General features: G+C 35.0%; 3 protein-coding genes across 3 annotated transcripts; 1 reads left to right on the forward strand and 2 right to left on the reverse strand.

The window, feature by feature from the left end:
• The first annotated feature begins 963 nt into the window (after positions 1-963).
• Positions 964-4,248, forward strand: LOC121800400 (probable folate-biopterin transporter 9, chloroplastic). The gene is made up of 2 exons (XM_042199974.1): positions 964-1,720; positions 2,437-4,248. Exons 1-2 carry the CDS (start codon positions 1,234-1,236, stop codon positions 3,591-3,593), a joined length of 1,644 nt encoding a protein of 547 aa, XP_042055908.1. The 5' UTR covers positions 964-1,233; the 3' UTR covers positions 3,594-4,248.
• Positions 4,249-8,275: 4,027 nt separating this feature from the next.
• LOC121801078 (protein FAR1-RELATED SEQUENCE 5-like) lies at positions 8,276-11,283 on the reverse strand. The gene is made up of 3 exons (XM_042200540.1): positions 11,274-11,283; positions 9,944-10,706; positions 8,276-9,731 (listed from the first exon to the last, which is right to left on the reverse strand). Exons 1-3 carry the CDS (start codon positions 11,281-11,283, stop codon positions 8,276-8,278), a joined length of 2,229 nt encoding a protein of 742 aa, XP_042056474.1.
• Positions 11,284-15,521: 4,238 nt separating this feature from the next.
• LOC121799040 (MYB-like transcription factor EOBII) lies at positions 15,522-18,841 on the reverse strand. The gene is made up of 3 exons (XM_042198363.1): positions 18,682-18,841; positions 17,419-17,548; positions 15,522-16,002 (listed from the first exon to the last, which is right to left on the reverse strand). Exons 1-3 carry the CDS (start codon positions 18,791-18,793, stop codon positions 15,573-15,575), a joined length of 672 nt encoding a protein of 223 aa, XP_042054297.1. The 5' UTR covers positions 18,794-18,841; the 3' UTR covers positions 15,522-15,572.
• Positions 18,842-22,823: the final 3,982 nt, after the last annotated feature.

Genomic DNA, 22,823 nt, shown 5'->3' on the forward strand with positions numbered 1-22,823 from the left:
TTTCTATTTTTGGATGAAACTATTTTTTTATGGACATCCCAAAATCGAAAAATGAGATTATATTTTATAGACGAATGAAGTATTTCTTAATGAAAACAAATTGTCGAAGACCAGACTATATAATCATTCTTTTTAATATTATTTTACATATGCATCCACCCTTATATATGCTTGTAACTCTTGTTCATTATCCAATGTTGAAATTGTTTGCCCTCACAATCTCCTCCCCTCAAACCAAGACCCCACCAGACCAAGACCACATGTCCACCCCATGTTACAGGTCACCACATGTCTTGATTGAGCTCACATAGAGACATTGGAGAACTTGCAAGCGCAATCCACCGAACCCGAGCCACACAGACCCAGCCCTGAACCAAGGCTCTGATACCACTGTTGGGGATCGATGGTGCACACCTGAACTCACAGTTTTGCTCTTGGGGTATTCTCCAAAAGACCTCATACTAATGGAGTTAGGATAATCCTTATATATTCTTGCCACTTTTATTCATTATCCAATGTGAGAATTGTTTGCCCTCACAAAAACAAATTTATATAAGTTGTACAAAGATCAAAGTTAAGACAAAAAGTATTAAGACCTATTTAAAAAATATATAAAGATTGTACAAGAACTTAATGAAAATTGTGATAAAAATATGAGATTTAACCGTTTGTGTTTTGCCAATTTAAAATAAATATATTATGATCATTGCATATTTGCATGTCACATAGATCTCAATTCAGTTTTACTATTTTTAATACATAAATTATAAATTTAACTAACTTATTTACTATTTTTAATACATAAATTATAAATTTAATTAACTTATTTGATTGAGCTCACTCAGTTTAAGTTAGTGGTCGTTGACGCATTCAAATTGCCATGCGTCACAATATGCTTGCTTTTGGTCCCTTAAAATCTGCTTATCACAAAATCCAAATTAAACTTTAATTTATATCGCAACGAAAACATCATCGTCAGCTGGAAACCTCTGCTTCACGCTCTCCCTCTCTTCGGGAATCACAACTAACCCCCGACCTAATTCATAATTAAACCAAATAATTCCATATTTGCTCTTCCTATACTCTTCTGGATTCCTCTCCAACTCAATCTCTTCCTTGTATTGTCACCACCATATAAATTCCATCGCCATGAACATCCATTTCCTTACTTGAACAAAACCTTCAGAGAATCTCACCAAATTTCGGAGATTTTCTGAAGTGATTCATTCAATCATGTTGATTTGCAGTAGAATCCCATTGCCCCCAACGAAGCTGGGCACCCAATCCCACATAAAAAACCAAGCTTTATCCTCTCCAACATCAAGAATCCTCTGTTCTCAGCAGCAGAGCCCCAAGAGCACTATGAAGGAATACAGAAGGCGAAGAGCTCTGAACCCAATCATCATTGCCCCAGATGAGCAAATCTCTCTGATCAGCAAACAATCCGATAAAAAATTGATCTTGGATGGGAAGAAGGGGTTTCTGCATCAGGAGATGATGATCCTATGCGCGCTTGGTTACTATGTGAATGGTTTCAGGGGATTCCCGTGGCTGGCGCTCAACTTTCACATGGCCCATAATCTCAATATGAATCCCTCGACATTGCAGATTGTGCAGAACATGGGCAATCTGCCTATGGTGGCGAAGCCCTTTTATGGGATCTTGTCTGATGCTCTCTACATTGGTGGTGCTCATAGGATTCCTTACGTTTCCATTGGAGGTAAAACTCAAAATCTGGGTTTTTTATCTGTTGATGCGTGCAATTCTGTTTTAGAATTGTGTGTTTTATGATGTTTATAATCTGGTTTTATTTAGTTTTAGTTTACTTGCTTAAGTTGTTGTTCTTGTTCTGTGTTTACTGTGTTACTATGTCAATGGGATTTGGTTTCTTGTGAGTGGTTTTGGCTTTATTGCAGCTTCATTATTCAGTTGATATGGGCTTATCTCTTAGCTTGTTTCTTTCTTTGTGTGTGTGTGTGTGTGTTTTAAGGACCACCTAAATGGAGTTTCAGTGTGCTAAGTTCTTAAATTTTTACTTTGCTGTTATTTAAAGAAATTGTCTGTTCCAATCTGCCCTGTGCAGTATGGAGCAAGCAAAATTGCTGCTTTATAATTCAATATCTTTCCATAATTTGCATTGTTTATCTTATTCTTACTATGGTTGAAACAAAGGCTACGATTAGGATCTGGAGTTTCACAAGGCCTTTTTTATTATGTTTCATGAACTAAAACGTGTGTTTAACTCTGCTCAACCCCAAATATTACAACATGACTCAAACATATGTCATATTCCTAATCGTGTTGTAAATATGAGTTTCTCAGTGCAATGGTTCCTAAACGCATTCGATTTTGATTTATGAAGTGAAGCATATTACTATACTATATCCATGAACTGACTAGCCATGAATGAAGCTGATTTTCTATATATCTCTTCAGTGGTCTTGCAGGCTCTATCTTGGGGCTCATTGGCCTTAATCCCGGCAGCTAGTAAAGCTTTTCTACCCCTCATGGCATGTGTGCTTCTGACCAATTTTGGAGCTTCGATTGCAGAAGTTGCAAAGGATGCGCTAATTGCAGAGTATGGCCAATACAACAAAGTACCGGGGCTCCAATCTTATGCACTCATGGCCTCAGCTGTTGGTGGTGTTTTGGGAAATTTACTCGGAGGCATTTTCTTGGTGAAAGCACTGCAGACTAAATCAATGTTTCTAGCTTTTGCTGCTATTCTTGTGCTCCAACTCACTGTATGTTTGAAAGCAAGAGAGGACTCACTTGGTTTACCTCAACCATCAAACTACAATCCTGTGAGGGAATCAATCCCACAGATCATCAAGAGACAGTACTCTGATCTTATGGTGGCAATTAAGGACGAGAGTGTATCACACTCTCTGATATGGATTGTTTCTTCAATCTTACTAATCCCAGCTCTATCAGGCTCTATATTTTGCTACCACACTCAATGTCTGAATCTTGATTCCTCAGTTATTGGAATGTCAAAAGTAACTGGTCAATTGATGCTTCTGTCGTTAACTATTCTCTATGATCGATTCGGGAAGAATATTCCTATGAGGAAGCTGGCCAGCATTATGCAGATCTCATATGCATTTTCCCTGCTACTTGATATGGTGCTAGTCAAGCAGATAAACATCCAACTTGGGATCTCGAATGAGGTATTTGCTCTGTGTTTCTCGGGTCTTGCAGAGGTTATTGCACAGTTTAAGCTATTGCCATTCTATATGCTGTTTGCAAGTTTAGCTCCATCAGGATGTGAAGGTTCCCTGTTGTCTTTCGTGGCTTCTGCTCTGTGTCTGTCATCCATATTCAGCGGGTTCTTAGGCGTTGGTCTAGCCTCGTTTCTTGGTATAACATCCGGTGATTACTCAAACCTCCCTTTAGGAATCATGGTGCAGTTTCTGGCAGCTTTACTTCCACTCCGGTGGATTGGATGTGTAACTACATCACAAGATCCTACCGAGAAGAATGTCAAGAAAGGCAGAAGTAAAAGAACCCGAAGAACTAGAAGAGTGGGAAGAGTCTCGTGCGATCCTATGTACTCCTATCGCCGTGAAAGAGAATCTGACCTACAAAGGTGAAAATCTAATCTCACAAATTTTCGACTTAGTAAAAGCAATGGAATTTACGGAATTAGGTCTGTGAATGGTGTCTTGGTATGCAATAAGGGCGAGATCGCCTAATTGATTCTCGCGTTTGTTGCTGCTGGCACGCAACAGTCGGTTGGTGGGGAGAGTAATTGACTGAGGCAGCATGGTTTCACCACAAGGGCTAGAAGCCATCAAAGCTTGAGATGTATGGATGCTTAAAATGGAAACTCGAAATTTGCTTGGACCACTTCTAGAATTCTCCACATGGTTGGTTTGGCTTCTGCTTCACGACCCCACCCTCGACGAGCCAACTTTGTCATGTAGCTCTGATTCAAAATGCTGCAAGGTGAGGAGAATCTTCTGCATGCGAGATCCACCTACCATGGCGACACGTGAACCCCCTCGTTGCTCGAGGGTCGCTGTTCAAATATTCGGGAAAAAGGCATTGTAGTATTGTAACTTGGTAGCATGTTGCAAGGTTTATTCTGTTAGTTGCATATGTCAATCAAAATGAGATTTGGTTCGATTTGAAGAAAGTACTAAAATCTTGTTTTGGTTGCTACTTGCTAGAATTAGCTTTTTTTTGTTGTAGTATTTGGTAATACAGCTGCAATATGCATAAAGCTAAAAGTTGGTGCGAATTAAATGCTCTTGCTTCAAGTTGTTGAAAGATATAGTACTAACAAATTTCAGATGATTATAGTTGAAGATCTTGTACTAGTAATTTACCAGCATTTGCAATTTTGGTAGGCTTCCAATTTTGTTATTGATGATTGAATTTGTGGTGTATATTAATAGCAATTAAAGCTGTAAAAATGCATGTGGCAAAGAGAATAATATATGGTTGTGGTTCCAAATTGTAATTGGTGGGACTGTAATGTTGTAATAAAAGTGAGTGAAAAAACTTATTTGAAGCTAAAAATATCATGCAAAGACAACACTTCAGTGAGATGTTTTTAAAGATGTTATTTTTATGTATATAAAATTTTAATGAGTGTGACGTGTGTGAATAAGACGGACAACGAATGTTCGACATTATTTTTGGATACTGATGAAAGTGATGATGGCATCTTCAATTAATGAATAGATTTTATTTGCAATGGGAAGTTATAAATGAAAATGAAAAGGAAAAGATTTGAGTATTTCATAAAAACCAAACACATGTAGATAGGGGTGTGGCTGAAAAGTGAAAATTGCCACGATCAATATACTGAAAGTGAGTCGGGGTTTCTTACGATAGTTTTGTTTTGAATTTGATTTTTCATCGTTTTATAGGGTATTTGCTATAAATGAAGTACAAATTTTTGTCAAATTCTAATTTTTATGTCAAATTTAAAATTAGCCTATAAATTTCTAAACAATTGATTTATTTTGATTTTAATTAATAAAGATTTTAACTCTAATATGGGTTAATATCAATCCTAGTTCAAGAAAAGAAAATATTTTAATTTAGAAAATATGATTTGTTTCGTTGTCTAAAATATGACGTTGTTTGATTGACACCCCATAGTGACATGTAAGCAAGTTATATCAAGTTATGTTAACGCTATAATCATGATTAGTTGCAAAATCAAAACAAATTAATAGTTCAATAATTTACTAATGAATTTTAAAATTGATATGCAAAACCATAATTTAATGAAAGTTTTAAGATTTTATTGATAAGTAACATGATATAGTCATGGAAACACATTAATCCGTTATTGTATTAATATAAGTCGTGTCAAATTAAAGTTCATTGTTATTAATGCTATTGACTAATTTTCACATCATCCATTGTGAAGAGCATTATCAAATGAACTACATATTCTATTCATTAATTAACAAAATTTGTTCATTGACAAAATTCATTAATTTCCTAAGTCGCGTAGATTCTAGTTAGGTTAAAATAATCAAATTAAAGCGAAAACATAAAAATACGTGGATTATAAATTGAATTGCTAGTAAAGGCTGTTTTAATGTGGTAATGCTTGAAGTGAAGAATGTTAGACCATCTTTCTCTAGAAGGTTCCGTGCAGGTGCAGCCATATTTTGGGGAACAGAATCAAATGGGATTTGGAAGTTGGGACCATTCAACTAAAATTCACCAGGTGGATCATAGTACACCGTTGTTACAATTACGTCATTTTCACTATCACGTTACTCTGTGAATATATATATATATATATATATATATATAATTGTATTATATACCAAACTAGTTTTAAACACTAAACGCCAAATATATCATTATATAATAATGCGGAGTTCATTACAACTTTATTTGTAGTTCATTATAGGGAATTCTAAGATTTAAAAACAATGACATCGTGCATAATTTAGAAATCTGAAGTTCATTATATGTTTATTATTAGTTCATTATAATGAACTCCATGTTATCATATAATGATGTTGTTCGGCGTTTAAGGTTTAAGAGTTGTTCGGTATTGATCATAATCCTATATATATGGTTTTGATCTATGCAAAACTAAATTTAAATACAGAAACGCAGAACAATATCATACGTATGACACTTTTAGGTCATAGTTAGTTAATTTTTAGGTCATGCTTTGTCACTTTTAGGTCATAGTTAGTTAATTTTTAGGTCATGCTAACAAAGCATGACCTAAAATGATCTTCGCATGACATTAAACCCAAATATTATAATATGACCTAAAATTGCTTAATTATGACCTTCCGTGTTTTTTGTTAATTATTGACCATTAGATCATCTAATCCTAGAGCCAAGATTTGGACTGTATTTCTGGATTTAAATGCATTTTTATTTTGATCATCTCCCTATATATATATATATATATATATATGTATATATATATATATATAGGGTCATGCTAATGTCCTTTTGTATCATTAGATTTAAGTTCCAATTCGATTAGGGTCATTGGATTAAGGAGATGAACGACTAGGATTTGAGTAGTAATTAAGCACCCCGAAGTTCATTATTTAGACTATTTCGTTCATTACGGGGGTGAATTAGTAATTGTATAGTATGAAATTTTGGAGAACACGAGGGGTCGCGAATTTAGCGGGATACAACCCGCTGATTACAATCTGCCGCCTCATTCTTCACAAACCGCATTTACTCCACTAATCTCTCCACTATCCATCTCAAAATCCATCGGACTTGCAAAACCCTAGCCGCCGTGGACTTTTTGGCGACGATTACACCGGTTTTTCAGTGGATTTGTATTCTCGTGGTCGGTTCCGAACATTACTCCGCCGCGTTCTAAGTAGAGGTAGGGTTTTTCCGATTGGTATTCAACTGCTTCGGCATTTTCGAGTTTCAATAACCCTTTCTCCAATAATCTATAGGAACACAACACCCACACCACAATTAACCCGATTACCACCATTCGACCGGATTTGATATTACAATCTAAATCCCTGTTGTTTGGTTGTATTCAGACGCAGATCTTATAATGCCGAAAAGAGGACGGCCAAGCAATTCGCAGCAAACCCAGCAAGATGGTGAGCTTTTGTGTTTCACGTTCAACTGTAATTGCCTTGGATGTTTGGATTGTAAAAGCGTGGAGATGTTCCGCATCAAGTATGCAAGAACCCTCCTGACATGTATGTACAACACAAGAGGTGGTGAAAACCAAAAGAAGGCGACGCGTCTTTGGAAAGAGAAGCCAAAAAAATTCAGCTTTGAGAATTGGGTGGCCCTATACGGTCTTGATTGAGTGATGTGTGGTATGCATTATAGAACTGTTGGTGGGAGAAGCAATGGAATCGTTTAACCAAACTTTAGAATTTTATCCTTAACAAGCATTTTGTAAAGTACAGTTCTTCGAATGTCTATTAGTATGGATTTTTGGACACAAAGGGATGTGCCATTGTTTTGTGTTTTTATATCTTGAACAATACATTATGCTTCAGGATAAATACATTATTTAGATGCCCACATTGCGTTAATCATTAAATGGCCATGGCCTGCATTACATAGCCATTTTCATGCATTACATGGACAATTAAATGCATTATGCATTCTGCATTAAATATTAAAGTCCATTCATTATGCTAGATAAAAATTACATTACTAAGGTGAGCTTATTGAATTATACGTATTAGCCATTCATTATGCATTATGAATTTAACTGCAATTCTATGCATTATGTGGCCATTTTCATGCATTATATAGCCATTTACATGCTTTATTACATTGTGTGCATTATTTGGTTTGATATTTACATTAAAGGTACTTTTTAATGCATTATGTTTTTCTATGTCCTCGGTGCTGAATATAAGTACGCATCATATGCATTATTAGGTTATTTTAGTTCATCATGTGTTAAAAATTACATCATTATATTGTGGGCATTATGTGGCTTGAAATCTACATTAGAGGGACTTTTAAATGCATAATGCATTTTTCATACTGGGCCTTCTGTCCTCGGTGCTGAATATAAGTACATATCATATGCATTATTATGCTATTTTAGTTCATCATGTGTTCGAAATTACAGCATTATTTGGTACGTTAAGTACATGTGTCGGCACTGGGGCCCAGATGAAATTGCAGATTGCTAATGGGCAGAATGTCTGTCAATAAAATTGTAATTCCTGAGTTTAGTTAATTCTGACGCAACTCAGACATGTTACAAACGTAAAGAATAAGATACTATAGAGTCATATAAAGAAAAAAATCCGGCTACATAGATCCATAAATTACATCACATCGTCCTCTTGCCCTTCCCCATCTCTTTCTCTATCTCCATCTCTTTAAGTCTAGGACAATTTCTGGAGTCATGGTGGCCCATCTCATCGCAAGCCTTACATCGTCTTTGCGGCCGACTAGCATCCTTTAGAGCCTTTTCCCTTTTCGAAATCAGTCGGCTCTTTGAGCTGCTTGCATGCCCCTTGGTCTTGACAACATCTGGAGGATGAACCTCCACAACCTCAGGCCGCGCCATGCCATAGAACTCTTCAATCATTCGCCTTTTTTCAATTGCTGACGTTGTCGGATTCCCAGCTTGCAGAGATTTACCAAGTTCTTCAACGCCGCCTACAAATGACCGTAGCAAATCAATGTCTTCCTCAAATCGCCGGAGGAAACCATAGAACATAGAAATGCCTTGCTTTGACAATGCTTGCCTATCGTCACCAACAGATCTGATAGGTATGTCCTCCTGTATTTCCCCATGGACCGCCTTTGCTAGCGGAGTCTTCATCCATCTACTCTGGCAGTATTTTTCTGGTATTTTCTTCAACTCATTGTTCCTGAAAAGGAAAAAAATGTGTCTGCACAAATATCCATGCCTACCAAATAGTTGGCATTCGCAATAATATGACTCCGCACTCCGATCATGAGTCACCAAATACGATTTGCGATTGCTATCCCCAAGCTTGTAGGTGTCAACAAATTCAGTAGAAGAAAATCCTAGCACACGACATCTATCATTACCCTCAACGATTTCTTCCTGTATTTTCCTGAACATCGTATCTGTGTAAAGCGTCGACGCATGTTTCTCAAACGGCAATGTAGTCGCCAAAATGGGCAAAGCAGTGGCATCGTGGTAGTCAAACGCCGTCCGACTGTTACGCTGAAACTCAACAGCATGGTTGAAATTCATGTAGAACTCGGCTATGTTCGCACGGGGCTTCAGAAATCTCTTATAGAAACTGTTCTCCGATTCGGAAATAGATGTTGTCCTAATCATCGAACCCAGTGGAAAATCTCTAAAATACGCCGGTATCCAGAAATGCCTGTGTTCGTACAATGAGTTAAACCAGTCAAAGTCTTCCAACCCATGACTTTCCACCAATCTTTTCCACTCCTCTTCGAAGGCGTCAGGCTCAAGCAGATCAGACCAGACGCAAGCACTGAATTCCTTTTTGAAAGGTTCATCCCTGAGCAACCTATTTGGGACCTTGCTGGACAACTTGTGCATTATGTGCCACATACACCATCGGTGACGCGTGCCAACCAGAACCTCTTCGATGGCTGATCTCATTCCATTGTCTTGATCTGTCACAATCATCATCGGTGCTTTGCCCATGCAGTCAATAAAACGTCTGAACAACCATCCGAACGCCCCTGATTTCTCATTGCATACCAAACCCGCCGCAAAGGTTACAGGGCTTCCATGATTGTCCTTTCCCGTGAAAGGACAAAATATCATGCAATACCTACATAAACAATCGTTTGCGTGTCAATCACTTAGTCCAAACAAAATATAATGAATCAGAGACGTACTCGTAATGTACAAATATGTACTTATAATGCACTTCATATATTTACCAAATTAAATCAAATGTAATCCGACTAATGCAACTGTTATACTAATATAATGCATCCAAATGTAATTATAATGCACTTACTATTGCAGCAACATATATACCTGTTTGTGTTATAGGTGGTGTCAAAGGCTACAATGTCACCAAACATATGGTAGTTCCGTTTCATTAAGCCGTCACACCAAAACAACGCCACCAACTGGTTGTTTTCATTAACTTCATAATGATATGTGTATGACTCAGACATCTCCTTCTTTTTCGCCATGTCGTCCAACACCATTTGCACATCGAAGCCATTCGCATATGCTTTAATGTCGCGTGACGCATTTCTGATGTCACCGACCGTACAACCTACGTGGTCAAACCCACCAAGAGTTTCTTTCAAAACCTTAAATGTCAATGTGGGTCCAATATTCGCTTTTGAACAATCAAGTATGAATTTCTGGTGAACGTCATCCAAATGACGGTTCACAGACATAAACTGCTGATGCTCGGACTCAACCATCTCATGGTTATGAACCTCAATGAAATCATGTACCATATAACCTGGATGTCCATTAGCAGAGAAATACTTGAAGGAAATACTAGCTTTACAACCACATCCCTTCGATAAGCGTCGGCGCTTCATTGCGAAACCGGAACGTGCATTCAACTGGTCATCGTCGATGGACTTCTTATGGCCCTCCCTATTGCATACGACGTAATACCACGTTGTAACTTCATCCACCTTCCTCACACCTTGTTTGCGCGTGTCAAACCCAACGGCCCTAGCATACACATCATAAAACGCGAGAGCAAACTCTAATGATTCGAACCTCTGACCAACTACAGGCTTTATCTGCTCAGAACATGCAGGCACAACGCGTCCTGTTTACAAACACGAAACATTATACATGTTACGCTATAGATGCATTATATGATATATACTACACATTATAAAACATCAACCAGTGCATTACATAATCAAAATTATACATTACAAGTATAACTTTTATAACTACTCATTCAATGTTAAACCTACGTAAATGTTTTGAATCGCATATTATACCACAAACCTGGGCCCAGAAATCGGGAACCCTACGGGAATGATTGAAAGCCAATGTCACATGAAATAACAACACCTACAAGCTTGAATAAACCGTAGCAACAACAAAACATCTAAACGCCTAAAATGATTCAATAAACCAATACCCAAACACACAAACATGAAACGTGAATTCGATGATTAATTCACCTATTGGGTCGTGCGGCTGAATTAACAATTACAATTGTAAGGATCTGCAATATTACACCAAACAGTAAACGGATGGCACCATTTCGCATATTAAACCACTGATAATCAACCAACTCACACTGATAATCGACATATCTTTTCCAGATACTAACAATTGACAGAATTATTTAAGTACACTTCTCCAAAAATTGCAATATTACCTTCTTCCATTGACACTCGAAATACCGGGGAGGAACCGTAATCGTGAGATTTAGATTCTACACTCGAAATATTCGTCGATTATCAGTGTGAACTCGGCTAAAGAAGGGATTGTGGAGAACGCATTAAACTAAATCTGAACAAGATTTGCTGAGGAAAATCAATAAGCGTTGAGGGAGTAATTCACGCCACATTCCATAACTAACTACAAAACACAATTTCTTTTTTACCCTTCACACGTAAAAAGGGCATGCAATCAGATTATTAGAATAACTTATGTTGTCCATTGGATCGGCTAAAATGAAGGGTGGAGATTAAAAAGGAGATTGGATTTAATAGGTGAAAAGGATTTGAGCACATCCCTATATATATATATATATATATACATATATATATATATATATATATGTATATATATATATATATATGGGAGCGTTATTCTCCTTTTCATATCTTAGATCCTTTTTCCTTCTTAATATTACGCGTTAGATCTAATGCATCAACGGATCAGATTGATTCTATAAAACTGGTTCCGTGTTGCATTATAGAAGGTGGTTGTATGCATTACAGGGTTATTATTGACATTTGACGGAAAAGTAACTGCCACATTTTGGTATCTGCGAATAATGCACCACATGGTCACGAGTAATGCATATAATTGACTATATAATACACAATATGTTAACTGCAATGCATACGAATAAGATGTACCATGTTATGATGTTTGGACACACGTTTCTTGTTTCCCCTAAGAGTTTAATAAGCTTAGGGGCTAGGGTATAGTACGTAGACACGTACGTAATCTTCACATGGTAACGAGTAATGGATATAATTGACTATATAATGCACAATTTGTGAACTGCAATGCATACGAACAAGATGTGCTGTGTTATGATGTTTGACACCCGTTTCTTGTTTCCCCTAAGGGTTTAATAAGCTTAGGGGCTAGGGTATAGTACGTACGCATTAATGACAAATTATAAAACGATACGAATAATTCACCAAATTGTCACGAGTAATGGATGTTATTAACTATATAATGCACAATATGTGAACTGCAATGCATACGAATAAGATGTACCATGTTATGATGTTTGACACACGTTTCTTGTTTCCCCTAAGGGTTTAATAAGCTTAGGGGCTAGGGTATAGTACGTAGACATTACTAACAAATTGTTGTTATTGGAATATACGTATGTGCATTATTTGGTTTAGGTAGTGCATTATGTAGCTGTTAATTGTCATTATCTCAGTATATTATGCATTATTAGAGGTATTGTGTATATGGGTTAATCAACGGATTGAAGATTACATACGTGCATTTAGTAATGTCTACGTACTATACCCTAGCCCCTAAGCTTATTAAACCCTTAGGGGAAACAAGAAACGTGTGTCAAACATCATAACACAACACATCTTGTTCGTATGCATTGCAGTTCACATATTGTGCATTATATATGCAATTATATGCATTACTCGTGACCATGTGGTGCATTATTCGTAGCGGTTTCCAGCCATTATTAGATTACTATTGTACCCTCATTATGCACAAAATAGGACAAAATAATGCAACACGGGATTAATTACCCAATGTTGATCTTGACCGTCCATTTCTCTAATCTAATGGTTGATATTAAGAAGGAAAAAGGAAAAAATATAGGAAAAGGAAATGAATACATCATATATATATATATATATATATATATATAATCGGTAATACTATTAAATTCAAATCTATATAGTCAATATTTTTCGAACCATAAATCCTTAGCCGGAATTTGTGTGACAAGTGGAACACTGTATATAGGTAATTACAAACTAAACTAGTTGTAGTTTAGTGAGAAGGAGTTTGTAATAAGTGACGAGCCCACGACTCCCAAATATGGGGTCCAAATTTTTTCAAAATTACAACTTACAACTAGAGGATGTCATTTTATATTCCAATATAAACTTGTTTCTTTTAACTATTAGTGCTAATAGCTTCGAAATTACATGTATGCGAACATGTTAAATATATAAAATAAAAAAGTAGTTTTATAGGTGTGCAGTCACCTCAGCATGACACAAGAAATTAATTTATTTAATATTTTCAACAAAAAAAAAGTCTCATTTTATCATTTTGAAATATTCACAATTAAAAATCTTATTTACTTTTTTCATAGTATTAAGTAAGTGGAGCTCACCATTCAGCTAAATTATTACACTTATATTTTATTATAAAATCAATTATAAAAAATGGAGTCCACGTTTCATTAACTTCTTTTCTTATTTTTCTTCACAAAGTAAAAAAAATCGTAGTAAACTAAAACGAGATTATTAAAGAGAGGCGATAGAAGTAGTGCGCAATAAACTACACTAATAAATAATCAGTGGGCTGGGGTCGGGCGGAGGAAGCCAACCACAAGAAAATGCCTTTCATCGACCCTTGACTCTACGACATCTGCACCTCTGTCTTATCCCTAACACAAAGCTGCCGGCGATGTCCATCCTATATACTTGCAGAATGTAATTATGCAACTGCAAATTGATGAACTCTGCGCCTTTTCTTTTAGAGTACTACTAATTGGGCCTGGGTCCTCCTTTATTACTTATACATTCTTACCTATAAATCTTCCGTCTCCTTATTTTAATTGGGCCTGGGCCTGGGCCTTCTTTTATTACTTATAGGAGGGAACATCATTTTAGGTCTATGAACTTTGCCAAAGTATCATTTTAGGTCCGTGAACTTTGAAAATCTTATTTTAGGTCCGTGAACTTTGAGTTAGTATCATTTTAGGTCTTTTTCACTATTTCCAAGTTTTTTTGGACAAAAATACCCTCAATACCTTAAAATGTATATATTTTTAATAAATTTATCATATACTCATATTTTTTTATAAATATCTTTACAATATATTTTTGACAAATTTTCTAAATATAATTTGACCTTAAATATTATCACTTAATTTGTGACATACAAGTAAAATTACTTCTTCAATTTTTTATATTATTTTTTTTAAATTGAATAAAGAACTTTTCTTTAATAATAAAAAAATTGAATAAAGATCTTTTTATAAATATCTTTACAATATATTTTTGACAAATTTTCTAAATATAATTTGACCTTCAATATTATAATTTAATTTTGTGACATCAAGAAAATATCTTTATTCAATTTTTTATTATTAGAGAAAAGTTCTTTATTCAATTTTTAAAAAATTAATATAAAAAATTGAAAAAGCAATTTTACTTGCATGTTACAAAATTAAGTGATAATATTTAAGGTCAAATTATATTTAGAAAATTTGTCAAAAATATATTGTAAAGATATTTATAAAAAAATATGAGTATATGATAAATTTATTAAAAATATATACATTTTAAGGTATTGAGGGTATTTTTGTCCAAAAAAACTTGGAAATAGTGAAAAAGACCTAAAATGATACTAACTCAAAGTTCACGGACCTAAAATAAGATTTTCAAAGTTCACGGACCTAAAATGATACTTTGGCAAAGTTCATAGACCTAAAATGATGTTCCCTCTACTTATAGTTGCCTATCATTCGATTCGATTAGAAAGTGCACTCTCTACTTTTATATTATAATGTTTTATTCAATATTCTATTTATTATCTCATCCAATTACGATTATCAATTTTAGTACACAATCATTTTAATTAATAAACTAATAATTTCTAATGTTTTAACAGTGCGGATTCAAGTTTTTCTCAAGTAAAATACTACTCCTTGTTAAACCGTTTGAGTCGCTCATGCTCTCATTAAGATTGAATTGATTGTAAGTGCCCCCACTTTCAACATAGTGAAAGTTTTATAAGAGTATGAAAGGACTTACATAGCTTTAAACTATCCGTTTTATAGGAACTTTATTGGAATAAAGTCAATGTTTTATTGCATTTAAAAACAATAAATCTCAAATACATGATGTAACTAAACAACCAATTCTTTTGCAAATTAACTATAGCTGGAATGTGGAGAATATGCACGCCTAATGAGTGATATATGGAGTATATCACTTCAAGTAAAATTTAAGTCAAGTGCGTTAACATTTTTTTTAACTAAATTGATTTGCAAAAGGATGTAAAATGAAAGAGCCTGTTACTCATTTAATATGGCTAGTGACTTACTTCACCATCTGGATTATGATGGTTGTAGACCAATAATACAATAAAATTTTCTCAACAGTTAAAAATTAATAAATCGAAATTGTTATCGACACATCAAGAATCGCACAACTGACCAAAAACAACCATATAATACAAAACCTTCTTTATTTGATTTTCATTGATTTGATTTTTATTTATTTCAAACATGAAAAGTTGTACCCAAAGAGCTCAAAACTAAATGTGAAGGCGAAGTGTGCTGATAAATAGCTCTATTTGTGCTACTATATCCATGAAGATCAGCCATGCTCCACAAGCCAATATCCCATATGCTCAAATCGTTTGGGGTCTCATGCGGCGAGACTTCTTGCTCGGCTAGTGGGTTCGCTTTTACAAGTTCATGGCTCGGTTCATCAAAGATTGATAGATTATTGACGTTTTCATAAAACAACGGCATAATATGTTTCATGCCTATTTCTTCGTGTTGAAATTGTTGTCTTTTAAGAAGGCGAGCCCGCAATTTTTCAGAATTTCGGGACGTGAGGTTGCCCTTTTTCTTGAAGTGGGTTCTCCAGTAGTTCTTGATTTCATTGTCGGTCCTTCCCGGTAAGCTTCTAGCAATTGTTGACCACCTGTACGTATTCATAATTTTGAAATTTGTAGGTTTAAGTGGTATGCACATATGCAACTCTAATCAAATTATAAAAATAGTTTTTGTTTCTATGTGAAAATAATAGTTTTTGTTTTTAGCTTAAAATGTACTCCCACGGCCTTCCACGAAAAGTATACAATGTTTGTTTAGAATACGTTTTAAGCAAATAGTTGCTGGATGTTGATGATTGTATTTTTAAGTGAATAAATCGTAGTATTTAGAATATCACTACGTAGAAAAGACAGTGGTTTTTTTGTAAGATATAAAGCAGAATATGAAATTGTTCTTACAAGGAAAAAGGTATACCCTTTATAGACCTTAAATAAGACATTTGTGGAGTAATACTTTTTGTGAAGAAAGGAATAATATTTAATTGGTCTAGTCTAAGTAAGATATGCATCCAACTAATTACTAGGAAGAAAGAAATTATTGAGTGATCGATGGTGAAATATGAAATAGTAAATGGGAGCATGTAAGAAGAATAATGCCTTTTTTCACACTACATTATCAAACAAAACAAAAAATAATATTTCTTCGTCCCCTATATCTATTTTAAGTCAATATAAATTTTAAGAAATATAAAAAAAAATGCCGTAAAATGAATTATTTTTTAAAACTATATTATTAGAAATGAGCCACTCACTCCTTAAAAGGCCTCATAAAGGGGAGGGTTATCCACACTTATATAGATTAGAAGGGATCTTCACCAAGTCGATGAGGTAGAGAATTTAACACGCCCCCTCACGTGTGGGCCGGAAAGGACATCGGTCTTCCATCACGTGGGTAGGCAATGCAAGAGAAACCATCATCGATGTGGGCCGGAAAGGACATCGGTCTTCCACTCGTGAGGTAGATAAGAGATAAAGAGAAAACCATCATCGACTTGGACCCGCTCTGATACCATATTAGAAATGATCCACTCACCCCTTAAAAGGCCTCATAAGGGGGAGGGTTATCCACACTTATATAGAAGAGATAGGATCATCACCAAGTCGATGTGGGATAGAATTTAACACTTCTATATAAGTGTGGATAACTCTCCCCCTTAAGAGGCCTTTTCAGGGGTGAGTGGCCCATTTCTAATATGGTATCAGAGCGGGCCCAAGTCGATGATGAATTATATCTCTTTATCTCTTCTCTTGCCTACCCACGTGATGGAAGTCCGATGTGTCATTCCGGCCCACACGTGAGGGGGCGTGTTAAATTCTCTAAATTCTGTCTCACATCGACTTGGTGAAGATCCCATCTAATCTATATAAGTGTGGATAACCCTCCACCTTATGAGGCCTTTTAAGGGGTGAGTGGCCCATTTCTAATATATATTAAAAATGAAATGAAATATTTAAGTCTCAAAATCGAAAAATGGAACACTATTAAGGGACGGAGGAAATATTACCTGTTACCCCATCTAGCATGTAGTTCAAGGATGACACTCTCTTCATAAGGGGTTATTCGACCCCTCTTGAGATCAGGCCTCAAGTAATTCACCCATCTTAATCTGCAGCTCTTCCCATTTCTTTTTAATCCTGTTGTCCAATTAGTGAGAAAATTTAAATAATAAACGATCTTTTTTTTATTGATGATAGGTATTCACTTCATTTTCAACTTAGGCTATAATCTATTCAATAAAGTGTGAGATGCCTTTTGAGGTTAAATTGTAAAGATATTATGCTAAAAACAGAAAAGTCCTATACTTTTTCGAAAAAGATAATTATGTCTTGCTCTGAAAGTGCTATATAAGAGTGCATAAAAAGAAGAAGTGGATCTTTGGCTAAGTATTTTGGATACTGTAGGTTATAAGTTAATAAAAAATTGTAAGCTAGATAGAAAGAAATAACAGTACTAATTAAAGAGTGTATTAATGAAAATAACACTGCATCTAGATTTATTTTTATAACATGAAGATTATTATTTGTAAAAATAATAAGTTGGAGCTCATGAACTTAACTTTTAGAAAACTTATAAGCTATAGTTTATTTACATATGAGTCTCACTTGTATTTATTATAGTTTTAAATGGGTTAGTGGAATGTAAGACGTTACCATTTATAGTATAAATGAACCGAGAGTATGTAATTTGTAATTTTGAGATGGGAAATGAACTAGTTACTGTTAAATTCTCTAAATTCTGTCCCACATCGACTTGGTGAAGATCCAATCTAATCTATATAAGTGTGGATAACCCTCCCCCTTATGAGGCCTTTTAAGGGGTGAGTGGCCCATTTCTAATATGGTATCAGAGCGGGCCCAAGTCGATGATGGTTTTCTCTTTATCTCTTATCTACCTCACGAGTGGAAGACCGATGTCCTTTCCGGCCCACATCGATGATGGTTTCTCTTGCATTGCCTACCCACGTGATGGAAGACCGATGTCCTTTCCGGCCCACACGTGAGGGGGCGTGTTAAATTCTCTAAATTCTGTCCCACATCGACTTGGTGAAGATCCAACGGCCCACACGTGAGGGGGCGTGTTAAATTCTCTAAATTCTGTCCCACATCGACTTGGTGAAGATCCAATCTAATCTATATAAGTGTGGATAACCCTCCCCCTTATGAGGCCTTTTAAGGGGTGAGTGGCTCATTTCTAATAGTTACGTATATATAATTTGTGGATAATAAGTAAGGTAGAATTGCAAACACCGATTGATAAATAATCTTACCAGCAAGCGTAGCGATAGCGTTCCATTTGCCGTCACCATGCAAGTTGACATACTCAACAAGCAATCTGTCTTCTTCAGCAGTCCAAGCCCCTTTTCTCCACTCCTCTTCCATCACTCATCAACTTCTCTCTGTGTGTGTGTGTGTGTGTGTGTGTGTGTTGTCTAGTTAATTCCTTGGCTAAAGGTGTTGTGTTTGCTGTATATTTATATTGGCCACTATAGTGCAGCATGACTTAATCAAATCATCAATCTTCATGTCATTATCAAACACTTAGGATACATATCTTGACATAAGATAAAGATCAACCTTACTGGCCCATCTAGCATCAATAAATTAATACACCATAGTAGTATAAATTTTGTCAATATTATCTCATATAGTAGTAGTAGTAGTAGTAACTTTTAATTCGGATTGATGATCGTTAAAATAGTGTAAAGATCGTTTGGATCTACCTAGCCTCTAAGTTGGATTTTATGTAGTTTCCTTGACAATTTGGATGGACTAGTTTAATTATTTTTAACTTCAATAATACCTTTAAAATTATTATTAATATCATTAACCTCAGACATTATTAACCTCTCTACCGCTTGACCAACTCACACACACAATATAGCTCTTCTCTGTAGTTATATGACAGTATAACAATATAGTTTTTTTTTTTAGTTTTTAAAAGTATTCCCTATCAAGTCTTATAAATTTGTTTAATATATTTTCCTAAGAGTGTCCAAAATGACATATAGTTAATATCTGTATATATTTTATAATAGAGTAATATATAAATACGAGATTATGGAAAGCTGTGTGGACTAATGAATCTCGAGTTTGGTGGGCATTATTTATTCTTGAAAACCACTGAATAGCCAATGACATCTCAACAGGTGTGGATATTATCGACTTGGTGATATATAATTAAGATTCTTTTTGTGCTTATTATTGGTATTTAAGCCTTTAAATATATGTTCTTAGTACGTCATTAGCAGACAGGTGCTATGCTACTAATATCATCGTTTCAAATTTATATAAAGTGGAGATTAAATCAATTGTAGCTTTTTGAGTTATTCCAAAGGGCAAGAATGAGTGCTGCTACAAAATTGAAAATTCATCATATCATTTTCAAGGAGAAGAAATAATATCAAGAGGGCGTGCCTTATATTTGATGGAAAATGATGCATATTCCATTATTTTTAGCAAACTATTTTTTCTTATTTTCAGCCTGTTCGGATCAATATTTCTCTTATGTGCCGAGATATCTCAAGAATCCATTTCTATTTTATTTGCTAAAAATAAATGCTGCATAAAAATATTGTGATCCAAAGATATCTCAAGAATCCATAGTCATTTATAGTTGTATGAATGAGATGTTTTCAGTTATTCGTAATACATGATTGATTTGAAATTTGCTAAAACTTGAGAGTTAATTATTATTTTTAATTGCAGGATCAAATGGATCAGCGATTATATACTATCTGATTCAATGCAACCCCCTTCAAATATTTTAATTTTAGTTATTTTAAGATGTCATAAAAAGTAGATTAGGATAAGATGAAGATCATATAGTAATATTTTAACTACATAATCTCTTAATTAATTGAGATTATGGAATGTGTGAGGGATGCCAACGGGCAGAGGCTTCTCTAGAAACATTAATTAGCTTTATGATCACGACATCCACGTTGTCGAATCTAATGAATCTCATAACAATTTATGATATACTATTAGTGCAACAACTAGGGATTTTCTAATATTTTCTCTCTTTTCTAACTCATTACTATGTCTTTGGGTTTAATGTAGCCATTATAAAAAGGAAGTTATAATGGACTCGTGCCAAAGGTTTTATTGTGGGCTTCTACACTTTAAATACTATTTTGATCAAATCTCTTGTGATATGAAAGTCTTTAGTTTATGTTATCAATTAGATTGCTATAGATATGGTAGAATTTATTTGGTCGAGTTTCTCTATCCTGCAAAAGTGGTATTTATTCTGTTACATCTATTCACATGAGTCTTCTTGATAATAATACTGTTCCAAGATGTGGAAAATTTCAAATTTTTTATGTGTTTTGGAAAAATATTTCCATGAAAGGGATTTTTTTTATTTGCTTTCTATAAATTGGAAAAAATGTCAATCTTATTGGCGTTTTTAAAAACGCCTATTACTATTAGGATGACGTGTTATATACGCTATATCATTGGCGTTTTTTCAAATTATTATGTATGAAAATAGTTATTTTAATTTCTAAAATAATTGAAACCTGTACTTCAATGGTGAGGAGCCCTTTGTACGAAACTGAGACTTGGGGTCAGAACCTGCTATTGACTAAAATATTTAAATTCAGAAACCAAAAGGTGATAATGTGAAACTGAAATGAATGTTGGCAATAACTTTGAAAATACAATTAGATCTCTAGATATAGTAGCTATGTTATGTTTTGACTAGACATGATACAAACATTGATAATTATTATAGTTTTGGTTAATTAATTTATCATTTTTTTATGAATAAATAAATTAAATAAAATCGAACCAAACGTTTACATCATACACTCGGGCATACCCGAGGAAAGGACAAGTGAAAAGCCACTCGTCAGCTAGAGCAGAGTAACATGGTAACGACCAAGAAACGAAAAGCAAAGGGTTAGGCCCCAACAAGAACAACCACATTTCGAATCACCCATCTAAACCCAGAGTGGGTGGGCCTCGTTAAAACCCCTTGGGGATAAAACCACATGGGATAAAACTCCCCAAGGGGAAAAAGAGTACTCTGATGAGTGACACAAAGTGTGTCGACAACTAAAACATCCAAAAGCTGTGAACACCATCATCTGTCTGGAAGGTGGAGAAGAACCTGCTCGTGTGGAAAGTGTGAGTACAAGATGTTGTAGGTAGCTTCTTTGATCCCAAAGATGACCCTATCTGTGTCCCATCCCTTCCCATCGAAGATAACCTTGTTCCGCGTTCTCCAAATGATCGTCACTGAAGCCATGAGTGCAATCCTCTTCGCCGTCTGAACAACATGTGATCCTCTGATCTGCCGTCCTGCCCATTTGATGACACTCCTGATCGTCATCGATCTCCTTGCAATGCCAAGACAAAGCATGATCTTACCACAAACTGCCCAAGTCTTCGAGCATTTGAAGAAGACATGGTCTGCTGATTCCTCCTCCCGGCGGCAAAGCTGACAGGTAGGGTCCATGTTCTCCAAGAAGTGGAGGCGATCCCGTGTGGAAAGGCTTCCTCGAAGTGCTAGCCAAGTAATGAATGAGTACTTAGGAGGGACAAAGTCCTTCCAAACATACTTAGCCCAGAAACGCCTCTCAGCTCTCGGCCTAAACCACTCATATGCCTCGTGAACCCCTTTTCCCGCGAACCAAGTACTCCAGAGTGCTGTGATCTCGTCTCGAGTGCATCTGTCATATTTAGATGTTTGGTAAATAGGTTACAAATAAAGATAAAAATGAGTATTGTCAATATTATCCTCATTAATTTAACTTAATGACTCTAAACTATCCTTATGTTACCTTCATTTTGGGTGATTTGGTGACAATGAAAACAACCCAAGCATACCATTTCTTATTATATAAAATGCTAAAAATGACATGTAATCATAACTTAAATTTATTAATTTTATTTTTATTATATATATATATATATATATAATATCCGAGCATATCATTACTTATTATATAAAAATGCTAAAAATGACATACTAAATAAATATGATCATTACTAAATTGTTTACTTTTATTTTATTATACTATATTTTATGTATATTAAAAATACCCAATATATCATAACTTAGCATGTCTCATTTTACATTAATTATATGAATTATTATATACTCCATCTGTCCCCAAAGAATATGCATTTTGGGTTCGGCACGAGTTTTAATGCAAAATTAGTAAAGTAAGAGAGGAGTAGAGAGAAAAAGTAAATAAAATATTGTTAGTGGAGAATGGGTCCCACCTTAATAAAGGGAAGAGTTTCCAAAATTAAAAAGTGCATATTCCTGTGGGACGAATTAAAAAGGAAAGATTGCATATTCTTGTGGGACGGAGGTAGTATAAAATAACTCTTGTTTTACTATATTATTGCGCATCATTAATTACATTAATTATTATTCGTTATATTGAAATATAATTAA

This window comes from Salvia splendens, chromosome 4, assembly GCF_004379255.2.
Source record: "Salvia splendens isolate huo1 chromosome 4, SspV2, whole genome shotgun sequence".
Lineage (NCBI taxonomy): Eukaryota > Viridiplantae > Streptophyta > Magnoliopsida > Lamiales > Lamiaceae > Salvia > Salvia splendens.

Coding starts and splice junctions, on each gene's coding strand:
- LOC121800400 (XM_042199974.1), top strand. CDS start 1,234: ATGTTGATTTGCAGTAGAATCCCATTGCCCCCAACGAAGCTGGGCACC. Junction 1,721..2,436: donor TCCTTACGTTTCCATTGGAG/GTAAAACTCAAA, acceptor ATATCTCTTCAG/TGGTCTTGCAGGCTCTATCT.
- LOC121799040 (XM_042198363.1), bottom strand. CDS start 18,793: ATGGAAGAGGAGTGGAGAAAAGGGGCTTGGACTGCTGAAGAAGACAGA. Junction 17,549..18,681: donor CGCTATCGCTACGCTTGCTG/GTAAGATTATTT, acceptor ATTGGACAACAG/GATTAAAAAGAAATGGGAAG. Junction 16,003..17,418: donor CATGCTAGATGGGGTAACAG/GTAATATTTCCT, acceptor GAATACGTACAG/GTGGTCAACAATTGCTAGAA.
- LOC121801078 (XM_042200540.1), bottom strand. Junction 9,732..9,943: donor ACCACCTATAACACAAACAG/GTATATATGTTG, acceptor TTGTTTATGTAG/GTATTGCATGATATTTTGTC.